This window comes from Thermobia domestica, chromosome 4, assembly GCF_964235325.1.
Source record: "Thermobia domestica chromosome 4, izTheDome1.hap1.1, whole genome shotgun sequence".
NCBI lineage: Eukaryota > Metazoa > Arthropoda > Insecta > Zygentoma > Lepismatidae > Thermobia > Thermobia domestica.
The window spans coordinates 34,823,627-34,844,858 of NC_137457.1; the positions used below are offsets into that span (position 1 = coordinate 34,823,627).

The following is a 21,232-nucleotide window of genomic DNA, read 5'->3' on the forward strand; positions in this document are numbered from 1 at the left end:
GAATCACCATTTCATTCTTCACATACAATTTACTCATTCAATTTCTTGTTTAAAGTATCTACGTGCATCATGAGTCGAGGGAAATGCCTCCCATGTATGGTTAGATAGTAACAATTCCACAATAAAGAGCAGACTATACTTAACTGTTTAATTTATCGAAAAGCGTTTCCTGCAAAAGTTGTTTCTTTTTCAATAGTATTTCCGAGGAAATCGAAATTGATACTTTACATTTGAAATTTTCTAGTTGATTCCCCCTACGCCACTGAATATAGATGCAACACCATTTGATTCTTGACATACGATTTGGTCATTAAGTTTTTTTGAAGTGTCCACGTTCACTGCGAACAAAGAAAAATGGCTGTGCCGGATGAACTGATAGTAGCAATTCAACTTCAAATAACAGACGTAGATCCCAAGCCGCATAATTTAACGAAAAGTGTTTCCCGTTAAAAGTTGTCTCAATTTAGATAATACTTCCAAAGAAAACAAAATTCATACCAATTTCCATTTAAAATTTTGGAGTTGAACCCCGTGGATATATACCGTTACGCCACTTGGTAGAAGCATCACCATTTGGTTCTTCACATACAATTTGGTCATTCAGTTTTTGTGAAGTGTCTGCGTGCACTACAAACAGAAAGAAATGCCTGAGATGCGTAGTCTGATAGTGGCAATCTTAACCCTATATTGCGCAATTTATTAATTGTTTCCAGAAAAAAATATTTAGATGTTTTTTGTTACTGCATTCGCGTATCTAAACCGAACTAATAATAAATTTTGACTTTCATATTTACCATATGACTTTAGGAGAATTGTGTATTTGAATTAACATTGCGCAATTATGAACCTTATTTGTTTAATTTTTCATTGATATCCAATATGGAATTTTTTTAGACGTTACAGACTTTCTTTACACATAGTATTGCGCAGATTTTCATAACATGCTTTAGTAAACAATATGTATTCTAAGGTATGCTGAAACATAGTATGTTTAATCTGAAATTACTAACATATCTTTCATGGATCACACATATTATGTATAGAATGACGGTAAACAATTTTTCTTTGAAGTGAAACACAATGCCGTAAGACATGTTATTAGCAACTTGGCGAATTCTATAGGACGAACTCCAATACAATCTTGTCCTTGGTATGCGAAAATGGACATAAACATTACGGTTCCTAAATATTTCTAATTCTGACTTAGTTAGTTCCAAAAGTTTATTGGGGTCCTTCTGGTTAGAATATATTAAATAAAATGCTTGCACGAACGATTAAATCCAGAATATCAGCACTAAAAACACTTGGAAATATTCAATTGGAGATCTGATTTCATTTGGAGAAGACAAACGCGATTTCTATTGTGGTGACTGAAGAGGTGGATAATTTCTTGTTATTCTTTTCCATTGGGGCTGACAACTGGCAGCAGTTGTAGCCTGACTGGAATTGGCATTTACTGTTTCATCTGAAGAAAGAAAAAAAAGCAAACGATTCTTTCAATTTACTAATCTAAAAGTATTTATTTCAATGAAATCAATGTAAAATACTGGAGTACAATAGTTTTGAACATATCTTCTGATCCATTTAAAGTTTCAGATTTAGGACGCCATTCTTCATCGCCTGAATCTAGAACTCCTAACTCTATCGCTTACCTGGAGCTGCTCATCCTCACTGTCGTCAGGAGGTATGTATGGCTGAACGAGTCGTTTTTCCGAATATATTCTTGCTCATCTGTTAAAGTAATATACGCTTTTACAGTCTTCAAGAATCTTTATCGGGCAATAAATCGGTAAATAATACTAAAGAGTAACAGAAAGGAAAGAGAGAGAAAGAGCAACTGAGGTTTTCAAAATAACACAAAATCGAAAAAAAATAGAGAAAGATGTCTGAAATGACGTTGTTACGTTTAGTATTTTTTTCGTGTTCAACTTCATATTATTTTTATTCATAAGTTGGTAACACTTAAAGCATACACTGCACGCAACAATGCTTTCCATGAGCCAACAAAAATTCCAACAAAATCAAAGAAAAGAAGGTAAGAAACCAACCTTTCAAACTTTCCATTAGGCCTATCGAAGAAATGTTTGATTCTTAGTAAGAGGTTCGTAGTTGCTTAATGTTAATCAGAATATACAAACATATTTCGGACGATCAAATACAAAACGAAATTAGTGTGATAAGTTACAAGCACTTAAAATAAACAACAGACACATACCTTCCAGGAAAATATTTTTTCAAAGAATAATTTCCCTATTTTCGACTCCTCTTGCTTCAAAAATAAACACAGCAATGCATTTCACCCACTCTGTATCCGCCCTCGCGACAGAAACTGCTGGAAAACATCTCCTTCCGAAAGAGATGCAATTATGAGTGTTCATAAAAGATGGCACGGCATAAAGGAAAAAATCTGAAATAGAAGTGGCACCATCTACGGTATGACTTTCAAAGTATCACACTCAACATGGTTTGTTAATTTGGATTAACACTGCGCAATATAGGGTTAACATCAAATAACGTAAGTAGATCCAAACCGTCGAATATGACGAAAAGTGTTTCCCCTAAAAGTTGTTTCTTTATCAGTAATACTTACAAAGAAGTTGAAATTGTTATCAGTTTCCATTAAAAATTTTTGACTTGACTGTCCCCCGTTGGTGTATTCCTGCTACGCCACTGGAAATGGAAGTATCACCGTTTGATTCTTCTTGTACCATTTGGTCATCCATTTTTTTGTTTCCAGTGTCTACGTGCACTACAAGCTGAGAAAAATTCCTAAGACTGGTGGTCTGGTACTCCCTATATATATATATACCCCTCCACACATTGCACCGATAAACTAAAATGATAAAGGTCATCACAGGTCCAAACTTCATCTATGTTGAAAACTTGAATGATATCGTTTTCGTGCTTCCAAACTTATGAAGTTTTACTAGTATGTATTCACCAGCTTCGCTGGATGAAATGAAAATTTAAATGCACAATTTTGTATCTCATGTGTTCTGTACCCGTGAAATATGCTGTATTCGTTTTTAATGGCATCGAAATAACGGCGTCGGAAAGATCATTGATAATCTCGACACTACCATGTATTCGACACTACTATTAATCATTTTCGATCATTTTATTGCCTCCTCCTCTCTCAAGCCGCGGGGCTGAATTTAGTTTTAAACGGAATCGGAACTGTCATTCTTCATCTCAATGACCCTAAAAACTACGGATAAGACAGTAATATCGGAAAATTTTGACTATTTTTTATATATCTCCCCGTCCTCCTCTTCCATGTTGCACGCCGCGGCATCGAATGTGTCACGGGTCATCTCACTCCCGGTGACCCCGGAAACTATGAACTCGACACTAATACGCGTTATTTTTATCCGTTTAATGTATGTCCCTCTCCCCTCTTCCAAGATTCGCGGCTCATTTTTGATTTAAACAGCATAAGAAGTGTCATTGTTCATCTCGGCGATCCCAAAAACTATAGATTCAACACCAATATTGGTCATTTCTGATCATTATATCCCCCTCACCATGTTGCGGCCCATGTCATCGGAAGTGCCAGCGTTCATCTCAGCGACTTCATAAATGTGGATTCAGCACTAATATCGGTCATTTTCGATCATTTTTAAAACGCTTTCTCCCCCTCACTAAAGTGCGTTTGAATTACAATTTAAACGAGATCGAAAGTATCACTCTTCATATAAGCAACCCAGAAAACTATAAATTCGACAATAATAGTGGGCATTTTCGATCATTTTTTATATATATCTCTTTCTCCCCTCATTCAACTTTGGGGGGCTGATTTTGGACTTACACCGGATCGGAAACGTCACTGTTCATCTGAATGATTCCTAAAAGTAGGATTAAACATTAATATTGGTGATTTTTAATCATTATTATATACAGCTCCTCCTTCCCCTCAACCATGCTGCAGCACACGGCATCAAAATTGTCACTGTTAACCTCAGGAAATCCTAGAACTATGGATTCGACACTAATATTAGTAACTTCCGATCCTTTTTAATGTTTATTCCACTCCCCTAAGTTGTACCGTCCCCCTCCCCAACTATCAGGGCTGAACTTGGATTGAAACAGCATCAGAATTGTCACTGTTTCTCTCATCGACCCCGAAAACTTTGGATTCAACACTGATATTGGTTATTTTGATAATTTTAAATTCCACCTCATCCCCCTCCCCTACGTTGCATCGTTAACGTGAGTAGCCTAAAGTAATCCCTGCCCCAAAGCCCATGTATGTTGAAAATGTGATTGAGATCGGTCGTTTGGTTCAAGAGTGATGACGTCAGATAGGCAGTCATTTTTATTTTTTTTACACACACACACACACACACACACACACACATATATATATATATATATATATATATATATATATATATATCCCCTCATCCTCTAGTATGCTGGCTCGTCATAGTGAAACTATAAAAAACACCCAAGGCCCGAGCTTCATGCATGTTGAAAATTTGATTGAGATCGGTCGAATAGTTCAACATTTACTAAGTTACAAAAATAGTCACTTTCAGTCTTATATATATATATATATATATACCCTCCCTCTGCACCCTACGTTGCTCAGTCAAATTTAAATAATAGAAACGGTCCCACGCCTAAACCTCATCTACGTTGAAAATTTCATCAAGATCGGTTGAGTGGTTCGGGAGTTATTAAGTTTTATTTATTTTTATACCCAATCCCCTTTTCCATCCCTCAGTTCTACCGTCACATTGAATAGCCTAAAATCAGCCCAGTCTCGTACGTCATCCATGTTACAAATTTGATCGAGATCGGTTAGGAGATTCAGCAGATTTAGTGTGACAAAAATAGTGACTTTCAATTTTATACGTATAGATTTATTTTTATATATACACACTTCTCCCTCTCCTCAGCTCTAATAAAAATCATTTTTGGCATAGGGTTACTATTACGTAATATTCATATCCCAATCCTTGTCTGAACCATCCCTCTGCTATAGCTGCTACTTTTCTCTAACGTTTCAACAAATACTTTATTGGCAACAATGGTGAACGCAGCCACTGGGAGTTTGAATTGCTCTAGTTTCTGCTTCGAATACATACGTAAATGTCACTGCGTCGGAGTACATACCAATCGAGAAACCAATTTTTTCAATTTGAACACGTACTTTATACACAGAACCGGCTGTATCCGTATAAACGAGCGGATTCAAAAGAGCTCGCGAAGGGAACCCTATAAGGGTCCTGAATGCGTTAAAAGTAAAAAAAAAAAAAAAAAAAACAGTTCGAGCAACCACTAAAAAGTACTCGCTTTGCAAAAATTGCTCACAGTGCTTCTGTGTAGACTGATCGACCTGCAAAGATTGTCGGGTTCACCAACGCGCACACACACACGCACACATGATTGCTCATGCGCAGTAAAATTAAATTTCAACTTTAGTAGACATTACACGCACGCGCAGAAAAATTACAGTTCCAACTCCCACTTCAACTTCCGATTTAAAACATCTCCAGCAGCAGCAGACAAGAACATAGCACATTATGACCACATACTACAAAGGCTACAACATAGAACTATGAACGCACATTCCAACTCCTATTGAACATACTAGAGCAGTGGTTCGCTTTCCGTTTGCGTGGTTTCGCACGCACATAGTATTCTCTCTCACACACACACTTGGTTTAAGGAGCAGTGAGTTCCACATGAACAAACTGTTTCGACTTCTGTTCCACTCAAGCTGGAGTACAATTTCTAGTTCCGAATACACAACACAGGGAAGCTGCACCCGACTACGGACATAGCAGACTTTTTAAGACTACGCAAGAAAGGCTACGGCACAGCAGCAGCAGACTACGCAACATATATTCCAACTACCAATCTAGAAAGGCTATGATCATATGTAGAAATGCAGTAGAGTCGCTTAAATAACATAGAAAGTCAATCCGTTTTATTCATTCATTCTCTTACGACGAAAACAGTGAAGCAGAGATTCCAATGCCGACTCCTGTTCCAATTCCGGTTCCGATACCAAACAGCAGCATACTACGAACATAGAAGAATGAGTAAGACGCCGTTCGTGTGTTTTGTGGCCGATATGAAAGACTGCTTATTATGCATACTATAAAACACATATTATGTATACCTGGTTTAATCGTTCGCTCTTTTCGAACGAAATTAGTGAAACAGACATTAAAACACACACACACAGACACACACACACAAACAAACACATGGTTCACTAGCACTTGGTAGCGTATCCCTAATAAAATTAAAGTTGCAATTTAGGAGAAATATCAACCATGCGCAGAAACATTACAGTTTCGATTCCGACTACTGTTCCAGTTCCGGTTATGATAATACATAGGAGCAGCACGAGTGTGACATTGACGGCGGTGTTTGTGCATCCTCATATGACTATGACGTATACTGTAGATATTATCTTATAGTTTATGTGGGATATGCCCTTTTTATGACAATTTTAACCAATTTGGATGAAACTCGAAGAGGTTTTCGAACATCCTGATTACGAATATCATATTTATTTTTACGTTAGTCTTATAGTTTATGTGAGATACGCCCATTAGATGATTAATTTAGTCAGTTTGCATAAACCTCCGTATATAGGGGTCATAGTACATGCTGATTACCAATATCATCTTTGCTTTTGCCTAGATCTTACAATTTATGTGGGATACGCCCTTTTATAACATTTCAAGCAATTTTCATAAAGCGCGGTATATAGGGGTTTACCAACATGCTGATTCCGAATATCAGACCTGTTTTTAACTGCATTTTACAGTTTATGCGAGATACACGCTTTTATGACAGTTTTTGTTTTCATAGAATTTTATGATCACTTTTTTCATATACTAAATAACATACAATAGCTAAATGTATTACTCGTTATAGCGTGAAAAAAGGCATGGCAACATAGTAGAACTGAGATTTTTTTAAACATAACAATTGTGATTTCTCAGTGGTTCGCTCTCGCCTCGTGCATCGTTTTACTGAGCTTATCCGGCATATTCGTGGGACGTAAAACTTAAAAATTTAATTTCGGCTCACACATGCACACACACACACACACATGCACATTTTTCCGGAGCCCTTGGTATTGGATGCGCTATTCCTATTTAGTAGAAGTCACACACATGCGCAGACAAATTGTAGATCCAACTCTTACTTGAGGTTCCTGTTGAACAGAGTATCAGCAGCCGATATGACAACATGCAGAAACCTATGGCATATTTCGCAACTCTGGAGAGGGATACTACGAACAAATATTCCATCACATGTTCTAGAAAGATTATGTACGCATGCAGAAATGCTCAAATTACAACCAATTTAGAAGGGGTAAAATTTGTGTAGCTTTTTACGACCATTTCTTAAGACTATGACCTAAATAGCATACAATGTCTACTCGTATTACTCGCTCAGTCTTTTACGACGAAAATAGTAAAGCAGATATTAATTCACACAAACAAATACACGCACTGAGTTTACGGAGAAGTGTATGCCACATGCGCAATGAAATTAAAGTTCCTATTTAGTATAAATTACAAGTATGCACAGAGAAATACAGTTTCAATTCCGACTCCTGTTCCGACAACACACAGGACCAAAAGCAGACTACAAACATAGAAGAACGAGTAAGACAACGGCGGCGGCGTTGTTTAATCTTTATAAAAAATATGACCCTAAATAATATATAATATCGTTCACTCTTTTAAGGTCACTTGTTTTGGTGTAAAGAAAGAGACTATGATAACATTATTTAACATACTTGAACAGAAATTAATATTATCGCTGTAAGTCTAGGGCAGAGCGGTGGCTCAATGGTTCATTCCCAATTTCGGTTTCCGTACAAATTCCGATTCCAGTTCCTGGGCCAGTTCTGGTTTCAAATACACCTCTACTCGCTGTGGGTGTGTGTGGGTCTCATTATGACCACCTTATTTAGCCTACTCGGCATATCCGTGGGGCGTAGAACTTACAAAATTGCACACACACACACACGTGGTTTACGAAGCACCTGGAGACGTATGTACACTTCCAATTTCGGTTCGAGGGCCATTTCCGGTTCCATTGCACATAAACAGACTGCAAACATATTTAAAATAGCAAAAATTATAACAGACTCTTACTAAAAGCTACTAGCACATGTTTATAACCTTATGTAACAATCCAGAGCTAAAAAAGATAATTTTTATTTTTACATCCTTGAAGCCCTTACGTACCATAGCAAAATTACGCCCTCTTAACCTCTTACATATAGAGATATTTTTAAGACTTGCCATATTTTTGCACTTCCTATTTAACATACCGGAAATTACATAGCCATGGCCGTAGACTTCTTCGAGCTAGAAGCGGTTTTCTGCTACAACAAGAGAACTGCAATTTGTTCTGTGTTGTAGATGTTTTTGTATTCTGCACGTAATGACAAGGGACATGTATAATTTCGTTTTAATCAACGTCGTAGAGTTCAACAAAATGATATGACTATTATGCATAATTTTTGAGGTGCAGCGCGGAGTATACGCTCTTATGCAGTTTAAGAGTACCACATTTTGGGACTACTGCAGCGTCCCCGACGTGCCGTCCCCGTCCCCAATAAAACGTTAATATTATATTATAGAAGGCAAAAAATACTATTTTTATTCTAACATTAGCACTTGCACTACTGCTGATACAAAAACGAGCGAGCGAAGAACAAAAGAAAAACAAAAGAAGAACAAAACTCGGTACAAATGTTGCCATAACAAACCCAACATCCTCCCACCTTGAGTTACGTTGAGGGGACTAGTAACTCAACCACAACAAACATTATTTATTTTTAAGTATATACAAAAGATCTAATCTGGTAGGAGGTTTCACTTTTCTACCAGTTCGAGTTGTAACAGTTTGAAGTTTTGTTTCACACTCATTCTTTGTGTTTTTATCACTCACTCCGTCCATTTGTTCATCACTAGGATACACTGCTGGTTCTTTCAACACCTGTGGTGTCTCATTTGAATGAACTTCCAGGGGAAAAACTCGTTGCACTGGTCTCATCATCAATCCGGTACGTGTCTTCAAGCGCACAAGTCGTACTTCACCGTCACGTCCAGGTAATATTTCCACAACTCTTGCTAAAGGCCATTCTAAACGTTTCAAGTTCTCGTTTTCTACAAGTACAACATCCCCTATTTTTATTTCACTATGGCGTCTTCTAGATTTCCAATGCTGCACTAACTGTCCCAAATATTCACTGCGAAATCTACTGCGTAACTGCTCCCTGAGTTTATGACAATATCTCAACCGTTTTTGTAGGTTAACGGATTCCAAGTTGTCGAGATCCGGTACTCCTACTTCTCTAACTTGCTGCAGAAACATAGCTGGAGTTAAAGCTAATAAATCCGAACTATCATCAGACACATAAGTTAACGGTCGACCATTCATGACAGCTTCACAGTCACACAACACTGTAATGAATTCTTCATAATTTAGCGAAGCCTTCCCAAGTATTCTCCTTAACAGTCCTTTCGTTAATCGAATTAAACGCTCCCACCATCCACCCCACCAAGCAGCACTGGGTGGATTGAATTTCCACTTGATGCGTTTCACACCTGCAAAAGACGTTATACATTCCCAATCCAGTCTGCTCAATAAATTTTCTGTGCCAACAAAATTTGTGCCATTGTCACTGTAAATGACCGAAGGACGGCCTCGACGCGCTATAAATCTTCTGAGGGCTTGAAGAAAGTCACTCGTTGATAATCCGGAAACAAGCTCCAAATGCACTGCTCTATATACTGCACAGGTAAATATACAAATCCAAGCTTTTCCTCCATCTCGTAGTCTAACTGGTCCGGTAAAGTCCACTCCCGTTACTTCAAACACTGCTGCATCTCTGATTCTATCTTCGGGTAGGGCTGCAGGGATTGGTTCCAACTTCTTGGCAGTATATCGTTTACATATGACACATTGCTTTATTATAGATCGAATAGTTTTTCTTCCTTTGAGTATCCAAAACTGGTCCCTAAGAAGACTCAACAAACCTTGAACACCAACGTGACAAGCTTCCACATGTTTATCGTACACTAACATTTTAACTACTGGATGTGTGCTTGGCAACACAACTGGATAACGGAAGGTTTCAACGTCTGAAAGTTCTGTAATTTTGGTTTTTATTCTGATGAGTTTGTCATTGTCTTCGAACGGACACAAAGATTTCAAATTCTTGTCGCCAACACCCTCAAAGGAATCTGTTTGAACAAGTCTAATAACAGTCTTCTCTGCTGATAACAATTCTTCAACAGACAATTCGTTGCTTCTTCTTTGCTTAGAACGACAATTATGAATAAATCTTTTCATCCAACCTATTATGCGAACTAATTTTTCGTACTTCGATGGATACCGACAATACCAGTCACTGTCCTCCTTTCCAACATTAAGCATAGCTGATGAGACCGTCTTTATCTTTTCCTGTGTAATAATTTCTTCTTTATACTCATACTTCTGTTCTGGCCATTCCTCCTTGGGTCTTCGCAGCCACGAAGGACCTTCCCACCATTTTGACTCAAGCAGTTGTTCTGAAGTACATCCTCTCGATGGTAAATCCGCCGGATTCATAGTTCCTGGTACGTAATGCCAAGTTTCTTTTTCACTTAATTTTCGGATTTCTTGCACTCGATTCCAAACAAAAGTATTCCATTGCTCATCTCGTTTAATCCATGCAAGAACTGTTGTAGAATCTGTCCAATAATAAATTTGTATACCTTCAAGATTCAAGGCCTCAATCACAGAAGTAGCTAGTCTCCCACCAATAGTAGCTGCCAATAATTCTAATCTTGCTATGGTTGATTTCTTTATAGGAGCAACTCTTGTCTTGGCTTGTACTAACTGCACATTAATGTTTTCTCTTGTAACAGTTCTAAGAAAAACTGCCGTAGCATAGGCTCTTTCACTTGCATCACAGAACACATGTAGACTACAATTTTCTGAATCTCCTTGGATACATCTAGGAAATGAAAGTTCTTTCAACAAAGGCAATTCACCTACCCACTGTAAAAATTTCTTCCTTACTGCCCCTGGTACTTCTTCGTCCCAACTTAATTCCAATCGCCAAATTTCTTGCAAAAGGATCTTTGGATACAACGTCACTGGAGAAGTAATCCCTATGGGGTCAAATATCCTATTTGCAAACGACAAAATAACCCTCTTAGTAAGAACTTCTGGCATCAACCCGTCGCAGCATTCTGGTCTTATTGCCAAAGTGTCAGATTTCGTTTCCCACTGTAGACCTAAGACTGGTACTCCGTTGTCTTGCTCCATCTCTCCAAAAGAAGTGTGCTCCCACCCTCTCAGCTCAAATCCAGCTTTCGCCATTACTTGGGTACTTTCATTAATGAAGTGATGAAGCTCCTCTTCATTCCTTACGCTGGTAACGCAATTGTCCACATAAAAGCACTTCGAAAGCTGAGCGATGACTTCTCTGGAATATTGGCTTTTTCCTTCTCTTTGTTTTTCCATTTCTAACTTAAGATGATGTTCTATCACTGCACACAGCAAAAATGGACTACAGTTCACCCCAAAAACTACACGCTTGTGACGAAATATCTTTTCGTTTCCCTCCTGGTCAACCCACAAAAATCTCAAAAAGTCACGGTCTCTTTTACAAACACTAATTTGTAAAAATGCTCTCTTGATATCGGATACAACTCCGATTCTATTTAACCTAAACTTTATCAAAATTGAGGGTATCATTTCGATCAAATTAATACCCTTCTCTAAACACTGATTCAATGAAGGATAATTTTTCTCCCTGGCTGATGCATCGAAGACGGGACGTATTTTCGTCGTACTGCTTTCCTTGACTACATGGCGATGAGGTAAATAATGCCCTTCCCTATCCTTTTCTTCTGGTGGAACTTCTTCTATTACGCCATCATATATCCACTCATTCAACACTTGTTGATAGTCTTCGTAACGGTTTTCCTTCTTCAACTTAGCAATAAGTGTATTCAATCTTCTTTTGCACATCTCAATATTACTAGGAAGTGTAGGATGTCCTTCTATCCAAGGTAACATTACTTCGTACCTCTTCTCCTCATTAATAGCTACGGTCTTATTAAAGTAATCCATTACTGCTTGCTGAGCTTCCAATTTTGTCTTCTTTTCCGCAGGATCTGTGATACCAAGAACATCTAACCGCCATAAATCCGCTATAGATGCTTCTTTACAAAACATAACATCGTTGCCATAGACGAGAATTTAACATCACCACGTACTTTAACTTTGCCCATTAAAACCGACCCAAGCAATGTTTCCATAGCCACCAATCCGGACTTCAACACAATTCTTTTCCCAGTAAAAAGTTTTCCTGCAATGTCAGAACCAATTAAAATTTCTATCGCGCCAGGGTTCCTGTCGTAAATTTCTACACCAAAATTTTTTAACTCCTGTATCCAAGGACCTTCAACTACTGACGTCATATTGCTACATATTGTATCTTGGTTCAGCGCTTCAAAATTGCATGCATAATCTCCCTTTAGACTATACAATCTAACTTGATAACAACTATGTTCATATGGTGCAGAACAAATACCTCCAAAGAGTGCATGCGTAACACTTTCTTTTTTAACACTTTCGTATCCCATTTCCAATGCGGTAGCTGTTCGAATGTACGATCGTTGGGAACCTGTATCTATAATTGCTCTTACCTCCCTTTCTGTCTTTTGACCCCTTACTTTTACAACTAATGTTTGCAAAAACGTTTCGGCATCCACGTTATTAGTTAATGTATTTTCAATAACCGGTTTCGTTACACTTTGTTTCACTGTACCGTCATTTTCCTTGTTACCTTTTGGTCCCTTGCACATAATGTATGAATGTTGTCCCTTGCACTTGGCGCATTTTAATTTTACTCTACATCTACTGCTAACATGCCCCGGTTTTAGACATTTGAAACAACAACCTTTTGCTTTTAACACCTTTGTTTTTTCCTCGAAAGACCAGTTACGTGCCTTCGAACACTCTTCGGTAACATGAAAATCACTACAAAAAATACATTTCTCTGGGTCACCTTTACAATTAACTAACTCTGCCGCTGTTGGAACAGTTTCTGTGGGACTACTTCGATCCTTCCTTTTCTTTATCGCACTGGAAGTATCTTTCAAATCAAAGCCTGCAACTGCAAGTGCTATTCGCTCTTCACTTTCAACTTCTTTTCTCACAAACATTAAATTTTCCAGTCTATTTTCCACTGTAGATTCTCCATAGTTCGTAGTTCCCCTTTGCCATGCTCGCAAAAGTTCCTCAGGTAAACACGATTCCACTAGTGGGTACAGCATTGCTGTGCATTTGTCTGTCGTCACTCCTAATGTACTTAATGCTCATAATTGTGACTCAGTTTTGTCGTACAAGGCACTGAGTTCTAATTGCTTATTACTGTTCAAATTGCTTAACACCAGTTTTAAAAGTTCCCTCACATACACTTCTACCAATGTATCTTCACGACCGAAACGTGACTTCAAACCTTCAATCACTTTCGGATAGTTTTCTTCACATAACGGGAAACTTTCAACAAATTGGCGTGCTCTTGAACCGGGTAGAGTGGCCTGAACTAAATACTGAAATTTGTCACTGTTTGCGATATTCGTGTCCACATCGATTCGAGTGAACTGACTCCAAAACGGTAACCAATTCTTTAAGTCACCATCAATCTTCTTCAATTCAATTACCGGTAACTTAATACCCCGTTTCTTACCTTCTGTCGAAATACTGTCTGTATCACGAGTTGAATTTGATGCATGCTTATCGATCAACTCTTGAACTTTCGTACGAAGACTATAAAATGTCAGAACATACTTATCTTGTGCTTCTGTTTCCTGAACCAAATCATCTTCTTCAAATTCTTCTTTTAATAACAGTTCAATGTATTCATTGTGTGCTTCATCAACTGCCCTGTATTTATCCTCCAATAATTCAAAGTTCACTTTAAGTTCGTCAATGTTCACATTCGCGGCATTACAACACTGCTCCACATTTTTTGCGATTTTTGTAAATACAGCTCTCGCCACTGTTTTCACTCTTTTTGCCTTCTCCATTATTTAAGTTGTTTTTCAGTCCTGTCACGGTCGCCAGATGTTACAATAAAACGTTAATATTATATTATAGAAGGCAAAAAATACTATTTTTATTCTAACATTAGCACTTGCACTACTGCTGATACAAAAACGAGCGAGCGAAGAACAAAAGAAAAACAAAAGAAGAACAAAACTCGGTACAAATGTTGCCATAACAAACCCAACAGGTATAAAGTCCCTTTCAACAGACCAGTGCGTGCTAATTGTGAGACTTTCCTGTATCCTTCGTTCGATTCTTTACCAAGAAAGTTTGTGGTGGACAACGTTGGGTCTTCAAGTTAAGCTCTAATTTCTGATTTCACCAATTCTTCCATTATTGTTCTTCCTTAACCTAAAAAAAGCATAATTCGAAGCCGTTAAACAATAACATTAAAATACGATGTCAGAGATTCAATTATTGTGTCTAGTTTCGAAAATTTTATGATGCAAAGAATATGTTTCTCTTTGTTCCAAAAATAATGAAGCGCACTTTCGCCCTTCCCTCTTTTTCCTACTACCGTAAACCTCTCATAGTAGAAGAGAGTCGTCATGTTTGTTTTTTCTGCACTGATCGCTGTAGAAATGCTACCTTCTGATTAATGCATTAATACAAAATTCTAGAGCCAAACCTTCTGTTACGGGACAACGGAATGGGCATGCGGTTGGTCGCGTCTCATTACGTAACCGACGTTTTCTTCACAGGCAATTGACAACCGCAAGTATTGTTGGGAAGACTAATTTCGGAGGCATCAAATTTAATAACGTTTTTGTTCCCTTATACGGATCTGCATTGGAATGGAATGGAATGGAATCTTTGAGTTTTACGTCCCACGATTATGCCGGTTAGGCTAAAGGAGACTGTGATGATGAGGAATGAATGAAATGTTGGAATGAAGAAAGTGGGAGGAAACGGGAGGACCCCGAGAAAACCCACGCACACGGTGTTTGTCCACCACAAAGTTCACTTAGCGGGGGCTGCGATCGAACCCGGAACGGATCTGCATTGGGAACCTCAATTAATTCACTAACTTTAAAAATGATAAAAGAAATAATTTTAAACATTTAGTTCTTATCTTGCAAAAATATTAAAACCCACACACACACAAAAACAGATGTGTTGCAGCATAATACTAAATAATTTAGCCTATATAAGTATAGCTATTGTTTTCAAATTTGGTACTATTCCAAAAATGCAAGATCGGTAGAAAATGTAAAAGTTGGACAGCTCAAGGTAAAATATATATTGGGAAAAAATATTGTATTCAGTTTCACTATTAAATAGGCACTAAAATATTTTTTAGATTCTAATTTCGGCGGCATTTTGAAGTTTAGTAATGTTTCTCATCTCTTTCAGGACCTTGCAGTGAGAAGCTTGATTACTACTTTTTTTCTAAAAATATACAAAATAATTAATGTATTTTTACTAATAATTGCTGCGTTTATATACGTTAATGACATTCTCTCTTAGCATTTGAAAGGTGTATAACCGAAAACATTTCTGTTCAGAGATTAGCAACACACGCGTACCGGGAATTTCTGTAAGTGCATAGACTAAACAAATAAACAATTGGTCCATGTCTTTATTTTCTGCAGTAAACTTTTTTAATTCCAACCTTTTAACTATGACGTTTATGTTTAAACATTTAAACGTAATTCACAGTCAGTCACGTAATCAATTACTTTTTTTTCTTCTCCTTCAGTATTGCAGCAATTGCCTGTAAGCGTTTTTTGAAATGTGGATATAATAACATTACATTTTTAAGGATTGCGTCTTTAAGCGGTGAGAAAAGACCACTTTCATCTTTGTTTTGACAACCAATAATTGCGAATGCCTAAAACGTAAGTGTGTTGTGCGTCAGATTTCAAATAATCCGAACTTCGTTATGACTCTCTTCGATTTCTGTTTTGGGTCCTACGCCGAAATTAGCTTCGGCATCACTACTTGTGGTTGTCAATTGTCAGTGAGGAAAGCGCTGGTTACATAGTGAGACGCGACTCACCGCGTGAGCGTACCGTTGCCCCGTAAAAGGAGGATTTGCTCTAGAGTTTAGCATTAATTCTTTGAACAACTGGTATCAGTTCACAATGCAGCGCTCAGGGCATCAAACAAACAGGAAGACTCTCTTCTACTGTGAGAAATTTACGGTGGTAGGAAAAAGAGGGAGGGGCGAAAGAGGCTGTTATTCCTTCTCTTTTATTGGCTCTGCAATGTTACATACGGTTATAAAATTATGCTATTAGTTTCTAGTAGGAGCATGCTGTGATATTTGTTATGATAAATATGTTTTCAGTCTGTTCATGTGCAATTGGAACCGGAACTGTCACTGGAACCGAAATTGGAACTGAACATAGTCCCTAAGTGCTTCGTAAACCATGTTTATGTGTGCATAGGTGTGTATTTGTGTGTGTGTGGTTAATCTGTGCTTCACTATTTTAGTCGTAGAGGAGTGAACGAGTAATACGATACGACGTTGTATGTTATTTAGGTCATAGTCTAAAAAAATGATCGTAAAAGGTCATGGGGTGCTCTTAACCTATCTCCCAAACCTATACTTTCACGCTCTCTTCACAATGACGTCACCAGCGAGGAACTTAGAGCTTGTCGTCTGCTTTGCGCGCGAAGATTTGCTAGTAAGACTACAAAAAATTCTTTATTTATTTTAGGTTTTTGCTATGTTGAATTGTATTGCTTTCTTTTGTAGTGGTGAACGTGGACGAACATTATTTAAAAGAGAAAAGGTCTATATCTCGGAAGATTTCTTTACGAGGGCTTGGCTGTACAGACATGCAATATTGCAAGATAGTGTGAACTTGAGTACGTGTGTACATATGTATTTTTACGTGTATTTGCCTTTCATCTCCAAGTGTTCCACATTATAGAATTAGGGGTGTACCGATATATCGGTATCGGTAATATCACCCATTTTGGGAGTATCGGTATCGGCATTGGCAAATAAAAACCGATATTTACCTATACATTTTTGAAACTATTTTCCGTTTGTTTAATATTAACAGTGACACTTTTATTTCATCGGTTTCTTTTAGAGTTAAAAGTTGTTCTAAATTATTATCAATTGTACAATCAATCGATTTCTTTATGCGTGTACACGCCATTGATTTGCACTATTTATATTTTACTGATAGTTTTAGTCCCTCCATGCCAAAATAATGAAGAAAAGGCAAAGGTCCTCAGTCAGGATCATAGGCACCCGAAGAAAAGTTTCTAGGGGGAGCCGATTTCCCGGTTTCAAAGTAAAATAAAGTAAGTTTATTTTCCTTATTCATTTTCAAAAATTTCTATTTATGCATGAAGTTCATAATTTAAAATTATTTTTCGATATTTTTTCTGTTTATTTGTCCTCTAGATGTTTACTTGAGTTAGAAATCAGAGTAAAACCCCGGGACGTCATGTGGGTAGAACAAGTGGGGGCTGTTGCCCCACGCCTTGCACCACAGAATGGAAGAGTTTGACCGTTGAGGAAAACTAGCAGGTTAACAATTTCTAATTCATGGTTGAGATTAGTGTTGTCCTCGAGACGAGACCGAGGCGAGAAATGTCTCGTCTCGTGTGCAATTCGAGATGAGAAGAATCTTGTTGGCTGCCGTTTTTGGCCGATGGGCCCAACATTGAACTTTCCTACTGCGCAGCGTTGGTCCGATGGGACCAACGTTGTAATGTTGAGTTTATGACTCTATTCCCAGCCGTTGGGTCACAACTAAAGCTACTTATTCGTGCTTTGGGACCAACATGGCGCATGAAAGTATACCGGAACTGTGAATTTTTTTTTTGGTTACTAACTTTATGGAAGAAGGATTATAGCAACTAGTGAATATTTCAGTTAGAGTTTTATAATACTGCATCAATGGCGTCTAGGGCCCAAGCAGCTAATTTTGGCCAACATATAACGTGTTAAATTCGTTTAAATTTTAAAATATGCAAGTTCTCGTCTCGTTTTCGAGGCAAGATGAGAAACTTCATGAGTATCATTGGCAACACGAGTTCACCCAAGTATTACACCTTAAACACGATTTAGTGTTGCATGGTTCATCGCTTTAAAAATAAAACTATAAATTGATAAATAATTGTAAGGACACAATGAAGAGTATTCAAAGATACACAAGTCATAATACAATATTATTCAATAATAAGTATGGTTTAAATGTTGTTATATCTCATCATTATAGGATCTCTCGTGACTTAAGGAAGTCGGGACAAATTTTTTACAGAAATTTATACAAGAGGCTAGATAAACTTCGAATCGAGACGAAAAGAGCTTTTTTTCAAAAATCGATTCTACAAGACGAGAAAACCTAATTTCTGGTCTTATCTCGATTCGTAACACTAGTTAGCATACAAATATTTAGATATAAACCAAATACATTTTTCCGGACGTTGTACTATTAATGACACGAAGTGCAATTATAGCGTTAGCCGACATGACGTTTAACACGGATGGGTTCCGTTTGTAGGAAGATATGACTTGGCAATTTTAAAATTTAAGCCTGAGTGCCGTATGTTGAACAAAATACATTACTAGGCATCAAAGGACTTCCGCAAATGAATGCATCGACGATCTATTATTATTATTATTATTATTATTATTATTATTATTATTATTATTATTATTATTATTATTATTATTATTATTATTATTATTATTTTTAGCCATGGTTTTAAGTATTTATTGAGATATTCCTATCGGTAATCACAAATTAATCTATTTATGCCTGGGGTGGAACTCACCATATCATTGGTTCCGCAATTACTTTAACTCCAGGCACCGGAAATTTCAGAGATTGTCCTGGTAAAACACATATTTATCTGCAACTTTGCTTAAATAATTCACAGTAACATTTCAGATATAAATACATTTAAAATGTAATTATAATTCAACAATTATCTATCTCATCAAAAAATAAATAAGTGATCATGCAATACATGTATATCGTTAATTTTCCATAATATAAATTACGTTAAGAAGATGTTCTATTTATTGCTGGCTTATTTATTATTTATTTATTTATTTGTAGTTTGTGTGTAGAAGAATGTTGTGACAGCGAAAGTGTTATGCATAAAGAAAGAAAAAAGACATTCTGGCTGCTTCGTACACCTCTATACCTATTTGCTGCTCCTCGCTAGTGACCACTCAAAACTAGGAGCGAAGCGTCTGTGCATATAGCCCAACATTTCTTCTAGTAACCTTGGTAAAAGGTTACAAAATTGCCGCCCTTCTAAATTGGTTTTTAATTTCAAATAGGAGAAAAAGTAATTTCAGCGGTACCAAATTTGGCGGCAACCAGATTTAGTGAGTTTTTGTTCTGTATTATTTCCCTTTTGTTGCTGATGAAAGAGTACGGCCTTTTGTAAAAATATATAAAAATATAACTACGTACGGCGTGTTATAATTCTTGGATGTTTTAAATTGACTTGGAAAAATAACTCGTGTAGAGAATCCTAATCAATATATTTATTAAAAAAAATAAATTTCTAGCACAATATGCCATTAACTTGGGGATATAATAAAAAAGGGCATAAAACAAATTAAAGGAATTACAACTTAATATCCTTGTTTAGATCAGTATAGCCTAAATGATTCATTCTAGAACAAATATAGACTACACATTATGGTAAAAAATGTATCAAAAAGAAACTTTCTAACTTAAATTGCAGATAAAAATCTATATTAAACATCAGTAAATTTTAATCTTTAATTTTGCTAATTATGCTAATTAGGCTTACGATAATTTAGGCGGTTTTACACCAAACTTAGGTAACAATAATAGTCTATAGTACTACAATTAATTTCCGGATTAATAGTCGGTTTTACAAGAACAATATAAGCAGTTTGAAATAAATTATATTGCTCAAGATTTTCCAATTAACAGCCGTCTTAGTAGTATTTCAGAGGTATTACACTATAGTTGGATAACCAAAATTCTCCATATAAGTACAATTAATTTCCCGATTTCCACTAAGTTTTACATGAATATTAAAAAACAATTTTAAATAGGTTATATTGCTACGATTTTCCAAATAATAGCAATATTAAGAGTATTACGTCGGCATTACACTATACTTGGGTAATAAAAATAGTCTATAATAGTGCAGTTAATTTTCTGGATTTTCCAATTAGTGTATAAAAGTGCAATAAAATAATTTTTAAAGAATTTTCACTGCATAAGGTTATTCAATTATGTTTATTTCTATTATATGTTCAAAGGTACTCTCTGGTTTAAATTTATGTATTGTGAAGTATTAGAGTGACATCATTTTGTCTTACAAAATCAGGTACACTCTTTAAAATTCATCGGAAGAAAACTTTTATTAAGATTGTATATTCCCAGATACCTTTTGTAAACACATATTTGTTAATAAACTCGACTAGTTTCCTCATTGCCATTCCGCATACTTTGAAGCATAGCCTGATACTTATAGATTCTTTGAACTCCAAAGTCATCATTCTTCAGCCACACAAAACCAAGGGGAACACAACAACAAAGGGTATTCGCCACGAAGTTGAGGAAGGTGCATTATCGTCGGAGGCAAGCAGATCCCACCACTGGAGGACGACCGACTCCATGTTTAAATAATACCATTTTGCCGGTTCATCGCCGCAGACACTTTTGAGTTTGTCAGCAGAGTAGTGAAATGAAGGTGAAGAAGAATATTATGGCAGAGAATATCACAGAGAAAATTCGACGCCCATAGCAGTCCAACAGGATTTAGTTCCAGTTGTTGGTTGATGACATTGTTGGTTGATGCCAGAACATCCAGGTTTCTCCAGGGCAAACCTTTCATCGCTCCAGATGACCAGGGCGACGCCAGCCTCGTTGGAATTATCAGGCTTGTGCTTATTTGTTTATTTCTTAATTATATCCTTTCTCTCTCACACATATTTCCCACAACTAGTCATTTTACAAAATTAGAAACACTTGATTTTTGTTTAAATTCAACCACAATTTTACAGTTAAGTACCGTATTGTGCATCAGTTTCATCCCCATTTGGTTGCATTCCTGTAGTAAGTATTCTGAGCACAGCTGATGGTATAGCACCGGCACATGGTGGTAGATGCTGCAAGGCTTACGCACTTTATGATCCAAAAATTTCTAAACATTTGGAGTAGGTAATCAGAGCTTG

The 21,232-nt window shown here is 36.9% G+C and overlaps 2 protein-coding genes across 2 annotated transcripts; both read right to left on the reverse strand.

Annotated features, from left to right (window-relative positions):
• Positions 1-8,811: 8,811 nt before the first annotated feature.
• LOC145682730 (uncharacterized) lies at positions 8,812-12,111 on the reverse strand. Its single transcript, XM_081754115.1, has one exon. The coding sequence runs from the start codon at positions 12,109-12,111 to the stop codon at positions 8,812-8,814; it is 3,300 nt and encodes a 1,099-aa protein (XP_081610241.1).
• Positions 12,112-12,191: 80 nt separating this feature from the next.
• Positions 12,192-13,319, reverse strand: LOC145682731 (uncharacterized). The gene has a single exon (XM_081754116.1). The coding sequence runs from the start codon at positions 13,317-13,319 to the stop codon at positions 12,192-12,194; it is 1,128 nt and encodes a 375-aa protein (XP_081610242.1).
• Positions 13,320-21,232: the final 7,913 nt, after the last annotated feature.

Bases quoted from the DNA above. Each gene is read 5' to 3' on its own strand.
- LOC145682730 (XM_081754115.1), bottom strand. From the start codon at position 12,111: ATGGATTACTTTAATAAGACCGTAGCTATTAATGAGGAGAAGAGGTAC.
- LOC145682731 (XM_081754116.1), bottom strand. From the start codon at position 13,319: ATGCTGTACCCACTAGTGGAATCGTGTTTACCTGAGGAACTTTTGCGA.